The 20,170-nt window shown below is 44.4% G+C and overlaps 1 protein-coding gene and 1 non-coding gene across 2 annotated transcripts in view; both read left to right on the top strand.

Moving 5' to 3' along the window:
• The first annotated feature begins 638 nt into the window (after positions 1-638).
• Positions 639-20,170, top strand: part of si:ch211-1i11.3 (mitogen-activated protein kinase kinase kinase 5) — a 34,208-nt gene continuing 14,676 nt past the window's right edge. Inside the window, exons 1-15 of the mRNA XM_061818916.1 lie at positions 639-1,215; positions 5,958-6,097; positions 6,495-6,682; positions 7,803-7,971; positions 10,451-10,557; positions 10,770-10,940; positions 11,017-11,129; positions 12,048-12,207; positions 15,210-15,360; positions 15,865-15,969; positions 16,842-16,891; positions 17,729-17,824; positions 18,898-18,982; positions 19,267-19,400; positions 19,474-19,601. Of these exons, the coding sequence (XP_061674900.1) occupies positions 879-1,215; positions 5,958-6,097; positions 6,495-6,682; positions 7,803-7,971; positions 10,451-10,557; positions 10,770-10,940; positions 11,017-11,129; positions 12,048-12,207; positions 15,210-15,360; positions 15,865-15,969; positions 16,842-16,891; positions 17,729-17,824; positions 18,898-18,982; positions 19,267-19,400; positions 19,474-19,601 (2,134 nt within the window). The 5' untranslated portion in view covers positions 639-878. The remainder of the gene's footprint in view (positions 1,216-5,957; positions 6,098-6,494; positions 6,683-7,802; positions 7,972-10,450; positions 10,558-10,769; positions 10,941-11,016; positions 11,130-12,047; positions 12,208-15,209; positions 15,361-15,864; positions 15,970-16,841; positions 16,892-17,728; positions 17,825-18,897; positions 18,983-19,266; positions 19,401-19,473; positions 19,602-20,170) is intronic.
• trnai-aau (transfer RNA isoleucine (anticodon AAU)) lies at positions 8,443-8,516 on the top strand. Its single transcript has one exon. It is a non-coding gene; the product is annotated as a tRNA-Ile (tRNA).

Here is a 20,170-nt window from a genome sequence, read left to right on the forward strand (position 1 = left end):
ATTTGTGCACTCACCATTCAGTTCAGGGTCTACCCTGCCTCCTGCCCAATTACAGCTGGGAGAGGCTCCTGCGACCCTTATGAGGATAAGCGGCTCAGAAAATGTATGTATGTTTTTTGATGTACAAAATTATAGTGCTATTTTTGTCAATAAAAAACAAACAAAAAAGTGCTTGACTTTTTTGGGGGGAGCGAGGGGCTGGAACGGATCAATGTTTTCTTCCCTGTTCTTTTTATTAAAGGGGAAACATGAGAGGACTTGAGGTTGATCTGAGTTACGAGCGTGGCCACACAAAGAACTGAATTCGGGTCTCAGGGTGCCACTCAGAATTGAGTTGTCCAAAATACAGTAATTTAGTGGCATGAAAGTACATATTAGTAATCCGCAGTCAAAGAGTAATTATTCATGGGACACCAAGTGTATTTGATATGTAATTGTTAGGCAAGCGTATGAAATAGTCTGAGGACCGTTAGGGAGGTGACGAGTACGAAGCCAAGAAACACTCCCTAAATATGTCGTAATTTTTTTTAAAAAAAAAGCTTATTGCGCAATCATCCGCTTAAAAAAAAACTCCAAACTTATACCGGAAGCCTAAACAATACAGTAAAACTCAATTGAAACATTTCATGCCGAAAGGACAAGGAAGATGGGAAAAAGCAACATTAAATATTTTTTTTCTTGGGAGGATTTAAAAGCACATGCATCCGGTTTCAGGATCTGTGACGTAACCGAAGAGGGGTGGAATTTCGGGAGTGTTCGTGGATTTGACACTACCCAAGCACTGTGGGCGGCCGCTCACTCACCTGGCGAACTCGCGACAACAATGACCCTACCGTGGAAGGTTTGCTAACGATACTGTCGAAACAAAACAAAAAACTATGTACACGACCGAGCGGAGGCGTATGAGCTTCAGGCGGGAGGCCGTCTCGCTGCAGTCGTCGGCGGGCAGTTTGTGGCAGGACCCGCTGGCTATGGAATTGAGTGCCCGGAGTACCAAGAATGGCGCCGTCTCGCCCCGGAGTCGCGGCGGCCGCGCAGTGTCTGTGGCTTACGTCGCCAACGTTGGCGACGACGAGGCGGCTGGGACGGTCGGCTGTCTGTCCCTGGCTTGCGTGAAGGAGGCGTGTGCCGACTCGCGAGCCTCGTTTGAAAGCATCCCGTTCGAAAGGATCTCCATGGCGACCACGGAGGTCCTGGATAGCTTCTACAACGCAGGCGAGTTCTGAAAGTTTTTGGACCCACCACCGCCAAAACCATTTTGTAGATGGCAAAAGTACTTAGACTCTGTCCTTAAGTAGAAGTGCAAGTAATTGCGTGAAACAGTAAAAAAGACTAGCCGAAATGTCATAAAAACAACCGGTAAAAGTACTGTACAGCACTATTGATTCTGTTCATGTACTTCAGAATCAGCTTTATTGGCCAAGTGTGTAGCAAACTTATGTAACATTTCAAAAATGCAGACTCACTTGTACTGAGGTGTAAAAGTCACATTGTAGCGCCAGAGAAAAAGGAGTCGGAGGCGGAGTGTCGGACACAGGAACAAAACTCGTTTTATTGCTAGACATCAAAACAGTACTCGCATAACGGCAGGAACTCTGTGAACCTTCACTCCAGAAGAGCAACAACAAAAACAGTCCGTGCGGAACCCCGCACCCCAACTCGAGGTCCCGCGGGTGATTTATGTAAACACCACACAAGCCAGAATTCACCCAAAATCAAAATCCTCGTGCTGTGGAGGGATGACGACCCGACCCCGGCGGGTGTTCACTGTAGGGGCAGAGGTGGGCGGGGCCGCACTGTCTATTGAGTCACGGGACAAGGGCCCAGGCGGGGTCAAGGGCACCCCGACAGGCGCAGGGGCACAGGGCAAAGGGGGACGACTCCGGCGCGGGGGGAGGGCCAACCCCAAAGGCTGGGCAATGTCCAGGTGCGCGGGTTTGACCCTGTCCACGGAAACAGTCCACGACCAGGCTCTTATCTCTGTGCTCCAGGACCCTGAACGGCCCGTCGTATGGGGGGCGCAGAGGTCCACGGTGGGCGTCATGACGAACAAACACAAAATCCGCAGAGCGCAGGTGACGGGGCAGCTGGGGTGCCATGTTGCGATGTGGGAACCGGCGCGAACCCTTTTGCGGCCTCCAGCAGGGAGGACCTTTGCCTGGCTGTGTACCAGGGCGCTGTGGCGTCCGGGATGAATTCGCCGGGGACCCGCAGTGGCTGGCCGTGGACGAGCTCGGCGGTTGAGGACAACCTGAGGCCGAGCATGACCCACGGGAGCTTATCCAACCAGTTGCCGTCCGTCAAGCCAGCACGCAGGGCTGGTTTCATGGAGCGGTGGAACCGCTTGCAGAGACCGTTCGCCTGGGGGTGGATAGGCGGTAGTGCGGTGCAGCTTGACCCCCAAACTCTCAGCGACTGCGTTACAGAGTACAGAGGTAAACTGAGGGCCACGGTTGGAGGAAAGGTCGCACGGGGTCCCGAAGCGCGCAACCCACATGCCGATGAACGGCTTGGCCATGTCTGACGACGTTTTCGAGGAGAGGGGAACGGCTTCGGGCCAGCGGGTCGTCCTGTCCACCATGGTGAGCAAGTAGGTGAAACTGTGCGAGGGAGGAAGCGGACCTACCAAGTCGACGTTGACGTGGTCAAACCTCCTCTCGGGGTCAGCAAAGGGCTCGAAGGGGGCTTTTGTGTGGCGATGCAGGTTAGCCCGCTGACAGGCCACGCACGAGTCGACCCAGGCCTGCACATCTTTCTTAAGACCGCGCCACACGAACTTCTGGGCAACCAGCCTCACGGATGGCTTCCTTCAGGGTTGGGAGAGGTTGTGGACCGCCTTGATAACAGCTCGCCACCAGTTTGCAGGGACCAGCGGCCGAGGCTGGTCAGCCGAGAGGTCGCACAGCAACCTGACGCCCGAGTCACCAACCGCGACTTCCTCCAGGCGCAAACCCGTGTCAGAAGTCTTTAGGGCCTGCACCCCGTGGTCCGAGGCCTGGTCTGCGCTCATGCAGGAGTAGTCGAGACCCAGATGCACAGTACCGACGATCGCCCTGGAGAGGCAGTCCGTGACCACATTGGATTTGCCGGCAATGTGTTGGATGTCCGTAGTGTACTCCGAGATGAACGACAGTTGGCGTTGCTGGCGGGCGGACCACGGCTCGGCCACATTGGACATGGTGAAAGTGAGGGGTTTATGGTCCACATATGCCGTGAACTCACTGCCTTCCAATAGGGAGCGGAAGTGACGGATCGCCAGCCAGAGGCCGAGGAGCTCCCTATCGAACGTGCTGTATTTGCGCTCCCTGGGGACCAGCTGACGGCTGAAAAAGGCAAGCGGTTGCCAGGCGCCGCCGACCCACTGTTCGAATACGGCTCCAACAGCGTAGTCCGATGCGTCGGTAGTGAGAGCGACAGGGGCCCCGTGGATCGGGTGGGCAGCATAGCGGCACGACTCAGCGCGGCCTTCGTAGCCTCGAAGGCTTCCATCCTCTCCGCCGTCCATTCAACGTCCCGGTTGGGGGCCTTGTCTTTAAGAGCCTCATAGAGCGGGCGCATGATGTGGGCCGCCCGGCGGATGAACCAGTGGTAGAAAGTCACCATCCCCAGGAACTTCCGGAGGCCCCGAGCCGAGCGAGGTTGGGGAAAAGCGGAGACGGCCTCCACCTTGGCCGGAAGGGGGGCGGCGCCGTTCTTGTCTATGAGGTGCCTGAGGAACTGGATAGGGGGCACCCCGAAAACACACTTCGCCGGGTTGATGATTAGGCCATGCTGCTCGAGTCTTGTGAAGAGGTCGCGGAGGTGCATCAGATGTTCATCCTCCGAGGAGCTGGCGACGAGGATGTCATTCAAATAGACGAACACAAATGGCAAGTCCCTGAGCACAGAATCCATTAAAAGCTCGAAAGATTGTGCCGCGTTTTTAAGACCAAACGGCATCCTCAGAAACTCAAACAGTCCAAACGGAGTGATTACAGCCGTCTTGGGAACGTCTGAGGGGTGCACGGGAACCTGGTGATACCCGCGCACCAGGTCGACCTTGGAGAACAGGATTTTGCCCGCCAGGTGGGCTGAGAAGTCCTGAATGTGTGGAACAGGGTAGCGGTCGGGCGTAGTGGCGTCGTTAAGGCGGCGGTAGTCACCACACGGTCGTCACCCACCACTCGGTTTAGGGACGATGTGTAGCGGCGAGGCCCACGGGCTATCCGAGCGGCGGACGCATGTGCAGGAGAAACAGTTCCATGAAAATGAAATTGGGCTCTTCCGTGCCCAGCAGGTTTAGCATTATTACCATGAGTTCGGAAAGTTTGCTGTCCCCCAGTCCATTAATAGCCAACAGACGTCGGGCACGCTCCGGCTGTGAAAACTCAAAAACCTTGAGAAGGTGAGCCTTGATCCCAGCATACTTATCTCGGGCCGGGGGAGAGGTGATGAAGTTCACTGCTCTGGCCGCCGTTGAGCTCCCGAGGGCTGAGACAACGTGATGATAAGAGATCCCGCGGAGGGCGAACTGAGTCTCCGTCTGCGCGAACCAGGCTGCCACGGATGTCTCCCAAAACTCCGGCAATTTGAGGATGGCGGTTGCCATTTTCGGTTCAGTCTCGAAAACGCCGGGACTGACGTCGGGGTCACCAGTGTAGCGCTGGGGAAAAGGAGTCAGAGGCGGAGTGTCAGACACAGGAACGAAACTTGTTTTATTGCTAGACTATAAAACACTACTCGCATAACGGCGGGAACTCTGTGAACCTTCACTCCGGAAGAGCAACAACAAAAACAGTCCGTGCGGAACCCTGCACCTCAACTCGTGGTCCCGTGGGTGAATTATGTAAACACCACAACATTTTCATTTTCCCCAATAAAGAACAAATGGTTAGATTCTGATAAAGTAGAAAGACTGACTGAACTCCTTGACTTAAATGAAAGTGAAAAAGAGAGAAATTTGTTCTCCTGCAATTTATAAAGCAGTGATAATAATTCAATCAAACTCTGAGAAGATATTTCTCCCTCACTTACCTTCAAACATACAGCCTTGTGTTTGTTGATATTGTTCACATTTAGTTCTACGTGTGGTCTTCCGCAAGCTTTAATCCATTGTAGACAATGTGTTGTAGGTTTTGGAAAATGGATCAGCCGGACTCCTTGTAATGTAGCAGGTTATCTTTCATCAGAATTGCACGTTACCCAAGCGAATCTGAGGACCATTTTCCTCGTAACATTAACTTTTCCAAGCGCATGCTACTGACAACCAATATTGCTTGTGGGACAACATGGCGGCAGGGGAGTGTCAAAGCAGCGGTTAAGACAACACGGCTATCTGATTGGCTATTATTATACGAGTGACTGACAGGTCGGAAAGGTCCATTTCAGCTCCACAGCACTTCCACCCCAAGTCCCTCACCCGCAGCCCCCACTCCATCCCTACCTTCGAACATACAGCCTAGTGTTTGTTGATATTGTCCACATTAAGTTGTAGGTGTGCTCTTCCGTGATACTTAATCCATTGTAGACACTTCGCCAACTGTGTTTTAGGCTTTGGAAAATGAATCAACCGGGCCCCTTGTAACCTAGCAGGATATCTTTCATCAGAATTGCACGTTCCCCAAGCGCATCTGAGGACCATTTTCTTCATAACATTAACTTTTCCAAGTGCACGCTACTGACAACCAGCATTGTTTGTGGGACAATACAGTGAGAGGGGCCTCAAGCCAGGGGTTAAGACCATGCGGCTATCTGATTGGCTATTATTGTACTAGTGATGGACAGGTCGGAAAGGTCCATTGGAGTATGGATAAATGCTGACTTTATTGTGAGCCAGATCGCTATTTCTGTTAGGTGAATTAGAAATCTGATTGGTGAAAGAAACTAGTGTTGCTACATTGCTACAGTACAGTATCAAACTATTTGTACTTCTTGACACATCCAACTGCTACCATTTCTTTAACGATATTCCCTCACAGATGTCGCTGTGGTGGAAATGAGTGACTCCTTTTGCCAGGCATCCCTCTTCTATCACCTGGGAGTGAGGGAAAGTTTCAGCATGACCAACAACATCGTCCTGTATTGTTATAAGGAGGATACAGATTTCCAAGCTGTCAAGGTAACATGGTGTACCTCAAAGCTTTGTCATAGGAGCTTTGCTTTTTTTGTGTGTGCTATACCCCCAGACTATTGACACATTTGACTTATTATGGATAAACCAGAAAATTGAAAAGCCGTCTGACACACTTCATTACATAAACAATCTAATGCAGTGAGGTAATAAACCATTTACCAATAAGCAGGAATTTTCAGGAATATTAGGGCCATCTTTGAGGTGATTTAAAAATTAAGTTGAATAGGCATCCATCCACTTTCTGAGCCGTTTATCCACTCAGGGGTCGCAGGAGTGCTGGGTCCAATTCCAGCTTCTATGTTAAGAAAATCATAGTTGTTGGTTCTCTCAAATTGAGTCGTAATATTTAGAGGCACAACAAAAATATTCCTGTGTCATTCAGGAGCAGTGCGGAAGCTACACGTTTCTCCCGTACATGGTGACGCCACAGGGCAAGGTATTTGCCTGCGACGGCGCCATGATGACTGGTATCAAAGAGCTGATGCAGCCCGCTTTCCAGCTGGACTCTTTGCTTACACCATTGGTTGAGAGGCTGGCACACTTACTCAACAATGTTGACGTGCAGTCCAGGTGAGCTGTCTCACATTATGGCTGCCTTTCTCTCATGTTCAACTTTGTTGTCATTGTATTGTCTATATGGGGTTCAGGAGTAATTTTGGACTCAATTATTACGTGTTTTTTTTTTGTTTTTTTTAAATGCATACCAGGAAGGGTTACACATTTTTGGGAATTAACTGGAATTTATGAGACTAAACTAGGAATTTACAAAAATTAAGTCTAGCTCTTTACAAGGAACTGAAATATAGCTTCATTTACCATATTTTCCGCACCATAAGGTGGACTTAAAAGCCTTTAATTTTCTCAAAAGCCGACTGTGCGCCTTATAATCCGGTGCGCCTTATATATTGATCAGTATCGAATCTTTAGTGCAGCTCCATTTTATGGATGCATAACGTAACCCCAGCCTCTACTGTAGCCTCTATTCTATGCACCTTATAATGCAGTGCGCCTTACATATGAAAAAAGTTTTCAAATAGGCCATTCATTGAAGGTGCGCCTCATAGTGCGGAAAATACAGTATTTATTTATTTGTATAAACCAGATTTCATGGAAGCACAGTTCAGTTTAACCTACGGTATGTCCTCTTTCTCTATCAAGTACACATAGCACAGTGCTTATTCTAGGGCTGTTGACAGCAGCCTATTTAGGGCCAAATTGTCCCTTGTGCGCATAGGAACAGGATTAATTTTTTTGCTTTTATATCCCATCTGCTTAAAGGGGACATTCTAGCAAAGATCTCCAACTTTACCTTTCCAATCCTGAGCCAGCATGGTCTCACAAAAGGTTTCTCCTCGGAGGCAACCAATCAGAGGAAAGGGGGCGGTCTTAGCCAAATATGGCAAAGCGGATACAAAACTGGGTTAGACAGAAGTAGCTGTCAGAGGGGCCTTTTCTGGACACTCATATGAAAAAGCCAATATGAAACGGTGATTGACACATTTATACCATCTCTCTGTTAGGTTCCTCTGTGGAGGTCTAAATAGCCAAAATATGGGACCTTTAAAACTGCATGTATACCAGATACAGATTCAGGATAAGCTTTGGGTTCAAACCCTGAAATGTGGGTGTTCCCTGTCAAATCTGTCTTCCCACGCAATCTTCTGTCATTTACCACTATGTTCATTGACAGTGAGTACTTCCGGGAGTCCATCAGGCGCGAAATCCGCATGGCGAGGGAGCGGTTCAGTGGTCTGGCTCTGAGCGAGGAGCTGAGTTGCATCCAGAAACGTTTGGACAGTGTGGAGCTGCTCACCCCTGACATCGTCATGAACCTGCTTCTGTCCTACAGGGACATTCAGGTGCCAAGTTCCGATGCTGTTTTGGTGCTAAATTTGACAAAATGTACTCCTATTTGGAGGTAGATAGGAGTCAGCCCCCTGCCAATAGTGAAAAATTGCAAATTGACAACTCTCTCTAAATCAGAGTTTTTAACTCTCTTATAGTAAAAGTTATAACTGTAAATATATGATGAGCTAATCCTTTATGAATTCCAGTGGAGCTAATCACATTACAGTAGCAAAAATACAACAACAACAACAAAAAAAATACATATACAGAATCAATATATTTAATATGGACTGATTATATACCATAAACTGTGATCTCAAAGCACTTAAACCTAATTTTCAATTCTTCTTGCCACATTAGCCTGAATCAAGGCTTAAAGTCACAGCTATGAGTTTGAAAAATGCAACACACACCAACAGGCATGTGGTCATGACCTGTTCTGATACACGATTGATGAGCTCCTACATACCACTGGTAGAGCAGGCCGGTTAGCTCAGTTGGTTAGAGCGTGGTGCTAATAACGCCAAGGTCGCGGGTTCGATCCCCGTACGGGCCACTATTTTTTCAGTTACTAAATGGGAGAAAGAGAAAAAAACAACAACCTATAAACCACCTTACACTACTCTTCCTTTATTCCTGCTCAATTATTATATTTTTGCATACATATAGGACGTCTAACATCTATATCTGAAGTGTGCGACCCTAGAACAAAAAGACGAAATCTAAATCAGACTCAGACTCAGAATCATCTTTATTGGCCAAGTGTGCAAAAACGCACAAGGAATTTTTCTTTGGCAGTCGGTGCTGCCCTGGTACGGCATTCAGAACAAAGAACAATAAAGTAACAGGAACAAAGAACAAGAGACATTGTGTTAATAGGAACTATTCCTCATAAGTGTCACGGATTCTGCACTCTTTTTCATTTAGAACAGATAAGAGTGCTAATATTACATTATAGTGTATTGATATATTATGTTAATGACTCCCAAGATTTTTTGGGTGGAATATTATTTGTACTTGCAAGATTAAAGTTTTTTTTTTTTTTAAAGGTTCGTGACTTGTTACATCTGGTGTGATTGTAGCAAAGCATTTCAGAACAAAACAACATGTCAGATAGAATGCCAGATAACATTTTTTTTTCCTGAAGAAATTATGCCACCATTTTATAACTGCATTCTCAAGTTTACTTGCGTTATATTTGTTGAAGTGGGGAAACAGCAAAAATATAAGAATTCGAGCAGTGGTCCTATACTTTTTCACAGCACTGTATTTGATATTATATTCTAAAGCAATAACTGTTCTCCCCTGCGGCTGACAGGCGACCAGTTCAGGTTGTAGTCTACCTTCCGCCCTAAGATAGCTGGGATAGGCTCTAGCTCTCCTGTGACACTTGTGAGGACAAGCAGCTTGGATAATGGATGGATAGCAATAACTATTAATAGTACAAGGATCCTCTTTTTCCGACTGGGGTCCATTTGGATGGCCGCAACGTGATTTATGTGTAAATCTAAATGGACCTCAGGCTATCATAAAGCTGTATTGAAGTCACTGATGGCGGCATGGTGGAGCAACTAGTTAGTGTTGGCCTCACAGTTCTGAGGACTGGGGTTCTAATCCCGGCCCCACCTCTGTGGCATTTGCACGTTCTCCCCATGTCTGTGTATGTTTTCTCTGGGCACTCCGTTTTCCTTACACATTGCATAAAACATGCATTGATTGGAGTCTCTAAACTTCTGCTAGGTGTGATCGTGAGTGTGACTGTTGTCCGTCTCCGTGTGCCCTTCGATTGGCTGGCGACCAGTTTAGGGTGTACCCTGCCTCCTGCCAGATAATAGCTGGGATAGGCTCCAGCACTCCCGTGCCCCTTGTGAGGATAAGCGGCTCAGAAAATGGGAAAAGTGGAAAATGTACTACCTGTGGGTTGAGGTTTCTTTAGTCCCCAAAAATTTATTGGTCAACTAAATTTAATGTCCGCCGTTCAAAAAGATATTAGTGTTCTAAAAGTAAGTTCCTAGTTTATGCTGTCTGAATGCGGTACAAAGAACAGGAGGCTTCTCTGTGTACAAAGCATTCCTTTCACACGGCGTAACGAAACCAGAATTTGTACTTTATTTGTAACACGCTGTCGTAGCAGTTCTCCGAGTTAGGACATGATTTAAATTCCAACTTGAAGTTATGCACAACCTCTGCATCCAACCCATCGTCATGTGGAACATAGAAAGACCTTTCCCACACAAGACACTGAAATTTAGAGAATGGTTGCGGCATTCCAAACACACATTGATCTTTCAAAATGTTGTTGATCACATGATGAGACCTGACATTTTTAGATCTTTGGTCTAATGACCTTCAATAGAGATATTTTGGCACCAATAGTGGATATTCTGTTTTCTAATAACAGAGGATGATGAACATTAAAGTACTTAAAAGGTCAAGCATCCATATAAGATGTTACTTAAATTTTTATCAACATGATTTTGTTTTTTGCAGGACTACGATGCTATGATCAAACTGGTGGAAATGCTGAATAACCTACCAATGTGTTTAGTGGCAAGACACCAAAATATCAAATTTCATTACATATTTGCTCTCAACAGGTACATGAATTATTCTCATTCCATCGCTTTAGCCTCATCGCATCTTGTCTTGTTCTATCTTATCCAACTCAATCCTGTCTTGTTCGATTGATCGTATCCTATCCAAAATGTTCCTGTGTCACTCCCATTTTACCTATTCCATTTGAGCTAATCATGTCCTGTTATATCCTACCCAATCCTGTTCTGCAATATCATATCTTTCTGTGTAACAGGAGGAATCAACCAGGTGACCGCGCCAAGGCTTTGGAGGAGGTCCTGCCCATTGTGGAATCAGGAGGCAACGTCGTTTCAGATGTCTACTGCCTCTGTGGTCGCATCTACAAAGACATATTCATTAGTTCAGGCTTCACCGACCAGCACAGCAGAGATCAAGCCTGCTACTGGTACAGGCATTTTGTATTTTATTAATTGTCTTACCGTCCCGTTTTCAGATCTAAATCCCTCACGATTCATTCGTAGGTATGGAAAAGCATTTGAAACGGAACACACTCTGCACTCAGGCATCAACAATGTGGTCCTTCTGATGGCAGCTGGACATGAGTTTGATACGTCCATCGAGCTGCGCAAAAAAGGTCCTTGAGTTTAAAATTTTGTTACAGGAGCTTGATAATTCTTGGTACTTTTTGAACTTAAAAGGTTCCAATCGAATATGTTCAGCGCTGCAGAACCCACCCCAAATGTTTCTGTCCCTCAGCTCAATTAACAGGCAAGGCATTTTCAGACCAAACTATCTTTTGATGGCATTATATTGAAAGTAGTTCTTGCTAAAAGTTTGATGAAAAGGAGATAATTACCCAAGTGTACATAGAATTCACACCAAAGGTTTCTGGACATCTAAAAAGTACCAGTGCCCCTGAGCATAGTCTTTTTGGTCCTCTAATACATTACCCCAGAACTAAATATAGGCAAGCGGTCATTCATTTCAAGCACATAATGGTCCTGCAAAAGGTTTTTGGCCATAGGCCAAAATCTAGGATCAAACCAGGAACCTTTAGATCTTCAGTCGAACACAATGTTCCCCAACCATGTTTTTGGTATTGTTATTTGTTTGTTTTCTAACCAGAGCGCGAGACGGTGCATACAATTAATTACCTCCACTACGAGAGTTATGTGTTTGCTTGTTACCAGTGTAACTCAAAACCTTTAAACAGATTTTGATCATATTTGGTGCATTATTTCCGACTGACAAAAATATTTCCTTTTTTAAATTAGATTCCCAATTCACACATTTACTTCAGTTTAGATTTCCCTGCCTCAGTGGAGGTCTGTGGCCAACCCAGTTCCTTGAGTAGCAGTCTAGTTTGATATTTTACAGATTGGAATCCTCTGAATTGTCCGGTGAATCCTGTTTTAAGTTTCATGAGGTGGTATTTAACATGTATACCTAGGGTATTTTATTCATGTTCTTAATTTTATCTGTATCTCTTTTGAACTATGAGTGTAAAACAAACAATTGAAATTATTATTTTTTCAAATTATTTGTTTTCTAGGTGTGACCTTAAGCAATCTGTTGGGCCGGAAGGGCAGCCTGGAGAAGATGAAAGACTACTGGGATGTGGGATTCTATCTCGGCGCTAACATATTAGCTAACGCCCACAGAAAGGTTATCGAGGCTTCTGAGAAACTCTACAAGCTCAAGGCTCCCCTCTGGTGAGACCAGTTTTAATTACAAATACAATGGTGCCTTGAGATATGAGTGACCCGACTTGTGAATTTTTTCGAGATGAGCTGTTGGTAGGTCAATTTTTTTTCCATTAGTGATGTAGAATGGAGGATCAGTAAACCTTTTTTGCAAGAGCAGTTTTTATTTGCAACAGAGGAGTTTTATATTAGGATAGATATCAGTGGTTAGAGCACTGGTTTGGTAAACCAGGGGTTGTGGGTTTGTATCCCACTGGGGCCTCCACTCCCTGAGAAGGGTTGCGTCAGGAAGGGCATCCGGCGTAAAAATTGTGCCAAACATATATGTGCGTTCATCTGAGATGATACGCTGTGGTGACCCCGTAAGGGACAAGCTGAAAGAAACTTACTTTTTTATTTGTTGAAAAAATGGACTCTTGGTGAATGATGTTTGATAGGGGAGAGGCCAAGAGAAATGAGAGGACAGAGAAAAATAAGTTTGGACACGAGCTTTCAAAGAAACCTCTGTCCATTTTCTTCCACTTGCAGTGAAAAAAATAAGTATTTGAACACCCTGTTATATTGCAAGTTCTCCCACTTAGAAATTATGGAGGGGTCTGAAATGTTCATCGTTCAATCTAAAAAAAAAAATCCAGAAATCACAATGTATGATTTCTTAACAATTTATTTGTGTGATACAGCTGTAGATAAGTATTTGAACACCTGAGAAAACCAATGTTAATATTTGGTACAGTAGCCTTTGTTTGCAATTATAGAGGTCAAATGTTTCCTGTAGTTGTTCAGCAGGTTTGCACACACTGCTGGAGGGATTTTGGCCCACTCCTCCACACAGATCTTCTCTAAATCAGACAGATTTCTGGGCTGTCGCTGAGAAACACAGAGTTTCAGCTCCCTCCAAAGATTTTCTATTGGGGTTAGGTCTGGAGAATGGTTAGGCCACGCCAGAACCTTGATATGCTTCTTACGGAGCGACTCCTTGGTTTTCCTGGCTGTGTGCTTTGGGTCATTGTCATGTTGAAAGATCCAGCCACGACCCATCTTCAATGCACTGACTTTGGGAAAAATGTTGTTCCCCCAAATCTCGCAATAGACGGCCGCAGTCATCCTCTCCTTAATACAGTGCAGTCATCCTGTCCCATGTGCAGAAAAACACCCCCAAAGCATGATGCTACCACCCCCATGCTTCACAGTAGGGATAGTGTTCTTGGGATGGAATTCATCATTCGTCATCCTCCAAACACAGTTAGTGGAATTCTAATCAAAAAGTTCAATTTTGTTCTCATCTGACTACAAACCTTTCTCCCATGACTCCTCTGTATCACCCAAATGGTCATTGGCAAACTTAAGACGGGCCTTGTCGTGCTGGTTTAAGTAGGGGAAACTTCCATGCCATCCATGATTTAAAAGCATGATGTCTTAGTCTATGACCAATAGTCAACTTCGAAACAGTAGTCCCAGCTCTTTTCAGGTCATTGACCAAGTCCTGTCGTATAGTCCTGGGCTGATTCCTCACATTTCTAAGGATCATTGAGACCCCAAGAGATGACATCTTGCATGGGGCTCCACTCCGATTCAGATTGATCGTCATGTTTAGTGGACCATTTTTCACCAAGCTGCTTAGCAATTTCTCCGTAGCCCTTTCCAGCCGTGTGGAGTTGTACAATTTTGTTTCTGGTGTCTTTGGACAGGTGTTTGGTCTTGGCCATGTTACAAGTTCGAGTCTTACTGATTCCATAGGGTAGACAGGTGTCTTTATTTTTAGATTATCTCTCTCACGGTGGACATGCACCTACGATGAAAATTTCAGACCCCTCCATGATTTCTAAGTGGGAGAACTTGCAATATAGCAGGGTGTTCAAATAATTATTTTTTTCACTGCAAGTGGAAGAAAATGGACAGAGGTTCCTTTGAAAGCTAGTGTCCAAACTTATTTTTCTCTGTCCTCTCATTTCTCTTGGCCTTTCCCCTATCAAACATAATTCACATTGATTTCTAAGTGGGAGAACTTGCAATATAGCAGGGTGTTAATACTTAGTGTCAGACACAGGAACGAAACTTGTTTTATTGCTAGACTATAAAACACTACTCGCATAACGGCGGGAACTCTGTGAACCTTCACTCCGGAAGAGCAACAACAAAAACAGTCCGTGCGGAACCCTGCACCTCAACTCGTGGTCCCGTGGGTGAATTATGTAAACTACCACAACATTTTCATTTTCCCCAATAAAGAACAAATGGTTAGATTCTGATAAAGTAGAAAGACTGACTGAACTCCTTGACTTAAATGAAAGTGAAAAAGAGAGAAATTTGTTCTCCTGCAATTTATAAAGCAGTGATAATAATTCAATCAAACTCTGAGAAGATATTTCTCCCTCACTTACCTTCAAACATACAGCCTTGTGTTTGTTGATATTGTTCACATTTAGTTCTACGTGTGGTCTTCCGCAAGCTTTAATCCATTGTAGACAATGTGTTGTAGGCTTTGGAAAATGAATCAGCTGGGCTACTTGTAATGTAGCAGGATATCTTTCATCAGAATTGCACGTTACCCAAGCGCATCTGAGGACCATTTTCTCCGTAACATTAACTTTTCCAAGCGCACGCAACTGACAACCCGCATTGCTTGTGGGACAATATGGCGAGAGGGGCGGGTCAAGCCAGGGGTTAAGGCTATCTGATTGGCTATTATTGTACAAGTGATTGACAGGTCAGAAAGGTCCATTTCAGCTCCACAGTACTTCCCCCCTAACCCCGCCACCTGAAGCCCCCACTCCATCCACTGCTTTTTGCACTGAGTGGAGTGTGAGAGGCAGAGCTAACCCCTGACCGAGCGATATCAGCCTCCACTGTAGGCCTCAAAAGATGATTTGCAGTATGAGTATTTTGCATAATGAGAGTGGTCACAGAACACAATATTACTCTTATCTCAATCCACCGCTGTACATCATATCAACATGTTAGAATTGGAAAAATTTATTTTACCATTCCATGTTTTTTATTCATTCTTTCAGGTATGTGGCTTCCGTGATGGAGACCTACATTTTGTACCGACAGTTTGCCAAGCCCCCTGAGGTGAGGTCTCCCAAGCAGGACACAGTGGACTTCTGGATGGAGCTGCTGTTACAGTACTGTCAACCCAAAACCTCCACTGACTGTTGCCCAGTAAGACGACACCAGGAGCTCTCAAGCATGGCTGGTTAGCTCAGTTGGTCACAGCATGATGCTAATAACGCCAAGGTGTTGAGTTATGAATTTGATTCCCATATTGGCCACTGCTGTTTTAAGGGATTTAAGTCAAATCCTATTGATTTTGAATGGTGTTTTGAATGGCAGTTCAGAGCAAAGTTCCTGTTGGTTTTGAATGTTGTCCGACCCAAGATGGTTAATGTATTTTATTGTAGCCATTTGTATTTTATTTATTTTATAACATTGGCGAAAATACCTTTTTTTTTTTGCTGTTTTTTGCGCTTAGAGTTAATATTGGCTTAGAGTTAATATTGGCTGATAAAATCATCTGTTTGTTTTAGTCAGTCACGTCCTACTTTCAGTGTCACATCATTTCATAACTTGAACTCTGTTTTTTTGAGTGATCTTCCCCATGAACTGGGCTAACTGCGCCCACTTGAATTAATTCAATTTTTGAAGAATGTCCAACCTCTATTTCAGGTGCTCATTCTGGAGCCCAGTAAAATCCTTCAACCTGCCATAGTGTCTGTGAGCGAGGGAGATGAAAGTCACACTGTCCAGTTGAAACACGTCACTCCCCTCAAGGTATGCGGACCAGGTGATTGGTCATATCCTCTGTAAATTCTGCCTGCACAAGGTAAAAACAAAACAAAAATTCCAGTCTTTGCTACATCTGATCATTTGTGGTTGAGTGACATTTCAAGGCTGAATGGGAGGGTGTGGTTTTTGTTATTTGGGAATGTGTGTCACGCCTGAGGATGTTTACTTTCTTTTTCTTGAGTGTATGTGTGTGCGCATTTGCATATCTGTGTGTGTGTGTATGAGTACAAATTGTACCTGGAAAAACTCAACCTACCCATGTATGGAAGTAAATTAGTGCCACAAGGATTTAAATTTGAAGCCCACAGAAAACAGGATTTAAATTTGAAATATAAAGCGATCACATTTTCAATAGCTCTTCAATGCTACAATTCGCTGTGTGAAATTCAACCGGCTACAATTCGTTGTCTGAAATTCAACTGGCTACAATTCTCCTTCTGAAATTCGCTGTCTAAAATTCCCCGTCTGTGCCACCAGGCAGGGTTACTTCAGGTCAGAACCAAACAGCCAGCCCATCCAGTTACGCTTTCTTTGTAGGTGATGTCACGTGACTAAGAAAGCGTAACTGCGATTGGCTGGGTGTTCGGTTCTGACCTGATGTAACCCTGCCTGGTGGCACAGACGGCAAATTTTAGACAACGAATTGTATAGCCTGTTGAATTTCAGACGGGGAATTTCAAACAAATTGTAGCCAGTTGAATTTCAGACAGTGAATTGAATGATTAAAAACGTGATCACGTTACGTTTCAAATTCAAATCTTGTTTTCTGTGGCATTTGAAATTCAAATCCTGGTGGCACTAATTTACTTCCATACCCATGTCACTTTAACTTTTTTTTTTCTGGTTTCACTTTATAGAAAGGTTTACATCAATGGACTTTCCCAGCTGCTGCAATCCGGGGAGTGAGGTATACTACAGCGTGTGCTGACACCTTTTAAATTCCTCTTCTTGTCTGTGTATTCAAGCCTGCAGCAGAACTCGTGTAGAAAACGTGCTGGGGCTGATTCTGCTTTGGCTGCATTTAATTTACATTGAGACACTCAGGATAGTTCCAAAATAAGACTTCTGCACTTTTACTTGATGGAGGTAACAGACGAGCTATGTGTGACAAAAATGTAGTTTGTCATGACAATAGTCTATTACCTTTCACCTCGCTGTAGATCTACATTCCAAAAACATGGTAGGTTAATTGAAGACTCTAAATTGTCTTTATTGATCATGAATGTCAGTGTGAATGGTTGCCTATTTGTGCCCTGTGTTTGGCTGGCGACCAGTGCAGGGTGTACTCGGCCTCTCCCCCAAACTCAGCTGAGATACAGTAGGTGTCAGCTGATCTACACTCTTGGTGAGAATGGGCGGTTTGAAGAAAAGGTTGGATACATTTTATTTTCCATGTGTTACTAGAGTGAGGATGAGTAGTACACACAATTTGAGAATCATTACATGTCAGCAAAGGTTTGAATTAATCAATATATCTATTTCTAAATCTAGAACATTATCATTATAATAATGGCCCACAAATTTTGGGACTAAAAATTAGTAGCTTCGTTATTTCAGGGACTGAACTGGAAATCTTTTTGAAGATGACCTCACGTAACAAAAACAGCATCTAGCCATAAACTGTTCCTCTAATTCTGACCCACATTAGGAAGAATAGATGGGTGATGTGTGGTTGGACGGTTTGATAGAACAGCCAGTCCCTTTACTTTACTTGCAATGTAAAATGTCTTTCTCCTCTCTCCAGCACTTCGAAGATTGATGAGCGGAGCTGCTTCCTGTATGTGCACTACAACTCTGATGACTTCCAGCTATGCTTCCCCTCAGAGCTGCACTGTAAAAGGTGAGTGGCCATACAAACAGTATTGATTCATACAGTAACTAACAGGGCACAGTGGGGTGTGTAGTATAATAATGGCAGGCACAGCCCTGTACTTGAAGCACCCTGTTTAATAATGTCTTTGTACGTGATCATTATCAGTCACAAGAAAAGAATAACTGTCACCTTGTTTGAAAGGCATTTTAACTTCAACTAACGTCACGTTTTTAAAGACATGCCTTCACAGCAGTGGTTTTAAAATCAGGAACCGGTAATCCTCAGGGGTGTGTGAGTCAGCGCTAAGGTGTGCATACTAAAATATGGGGACTGCTGTGCCAATATAACAAACACAACAAACTGACAGTTACAGTTAGCTTGGGTTGATTAACTCTTTGGGGCCTGGCCAATCCAAATCTCTGATATGATTGTCATGTATCACTTAAATCTGACATCCATGCCTGGATAAAGTCTTTAAAGTAAAGCACATTATATCAAAATAATGTTTTTCAGAAAATATAGTCCTATTTTTCAGAATAAAGTCTTACCTGGGATAGGCTCCAGAACTCCTGTGACCCTTGTGAGGATAAGCGGCTTGGAAAATGGATGGATGGATGGATGGATGGATGGAGTTGTGATACTATGAGAATGAAGTTGTATATCTGAAATGCACCTGTTTAAATGTGACTTTTTCCCCTTTATTGAATTTTGTCTTGAAGATTATGATTTTGCTTTGGAAAAATTTGACTTTCATTTTGTAAGTCAAAAGAATTTTCTTCACCCAAAAATAAATTTTTTGTTGTCAGTTCTCAGTTTTCAGTTGTTCTCGATTGTGCCTTTTTTTTGAAAAAAATATCATGTTTTCAAGCAACCTTTTAATTCCTTTGGCATTTAAGTTATGTTTGTATGGCGTTAGGAATTTTAAAGGGTATCCTTGGAAAAGAACATGCGCCGTTAGGGTACCCAAAAAGGTTGAGAACACCTGATTTACTCTATTTGTCATTTGGGTTGAGAATTAATTGTAAGGTAGACAGTTTGATAGATTTTAGATTCTTTTGTCCTGAGGCCCCTTAACTTTTGTTTCCCTGGTGTCTCCTCAGTTTCTGTGATCTGGTAAATTCTCGGCTCCATAAGGCTGAGGACGCCGCCGAGGATCTGAATCATCTCAGTGAGGGAATACTCGAGGTCTGTCTCCACCCGTTTTTCTGCCATTTCCAAGTTACTTTAATTCGACTTGTCTTAAAATTCAACTAGATTGGATGAGATTGAACAGCATGTTCCCTGATGTACTGTTTTCCAAACTTTGTTGAGAAATACTAACACTTGCATTATTTTGCCAACTAACAAATGGTGATTAAAATTAGAGTATTTACAGCATTTACAGTATGCTTGAGGGAGTTAACACACCAGCTTTCTGTGACAAAAATCAAGTTTGTCATGACAATAGTCTATTGTCTTTCACCTCGCAGTATGTCTACGAAACGAATGAAAATGGCGACAAGGTGGTCCTTGGGAAAGGCACATATGGTATGGTGTACGCTGGTCGGGACATGAGCAATCAAGTGCGCATCGCTATCAAGGAGATCCCAGAGAAGGACAGCACGTGAGAGCATTGTTTTTCACTTAATGTCACCTTTTAGAGGGTGACTTAACATACAAAAAACATGTCTCCTTAGTTATTCCCAGCCTCTCCATGAGGAGATCTGCCTACACAAGCGGCTGAAACACAGAAACATTGTCCAGTACCTTGGCTCTATTAGTGAGGACGGTTTCATCAAGATTTTCATGGAAGAAGTACCAGGAGGTTTGTATCTAAATCAAAGTTGATAAAAATACATATTTATTAAAAAAAAGAAAAAAAATCATCCATCCATCCATTTACCTCTGTTTATTCGAGGTCAGGTCATGGGGATCAGCTTCTGTAGGGAAGCCCATATTTCTCTCACCAGTCACTTTGTCAAGCTCTACCGGGGAGATCCTGGACCATTCACACGGTAGCTTGGAGACATAGTCTCTCCAGCGTGTCCTGGGTCATCTCAGGGACATGCTTATAGTGGTATGTGCCTTGAATGCCTCACCAGTAAGGCATCCAGGGGTCATCCTAATCAGATGCTCGAGCCACCTTATTTGGCTCCCCTTGATGCGGAGGTGTAGCGGCTCGACTCTTGAGGGCCTCCAGGAGGACTGAGCTTCTCACCTTATCGCTATGGGAGAGTCCAGTCACCCTGTGGAAGAAAGCTCATTTCGGACACTTGTATCAGTGATCTTGTTCTTTTGGTTACAACGCAGAGATTGTAAACACCGGTAAGGGTTGGAACCTAGATAAACTACTATCTTGAGAGCTCTGTCTTTTGGCTCAACTCCATCTTCACT

The sequence above is a fragment of the Syngnathoides biaculeatus genome, chromosome 5 (genome assembly GCF_019802595.1).
Source record: "Syngnathoides biaculeatus isolate LvHL_M chromosome 5, ASM1980259v1, whole genome shotgun sequence".
Taxonomy (NCBI): domain Eukaryota; kingdom Metazoa; phylum Chordata; class Actinopteri; order Syngnathiformes; family Syngnathidae; genus Syngnathoides; species Syngnathoides biaculeatus.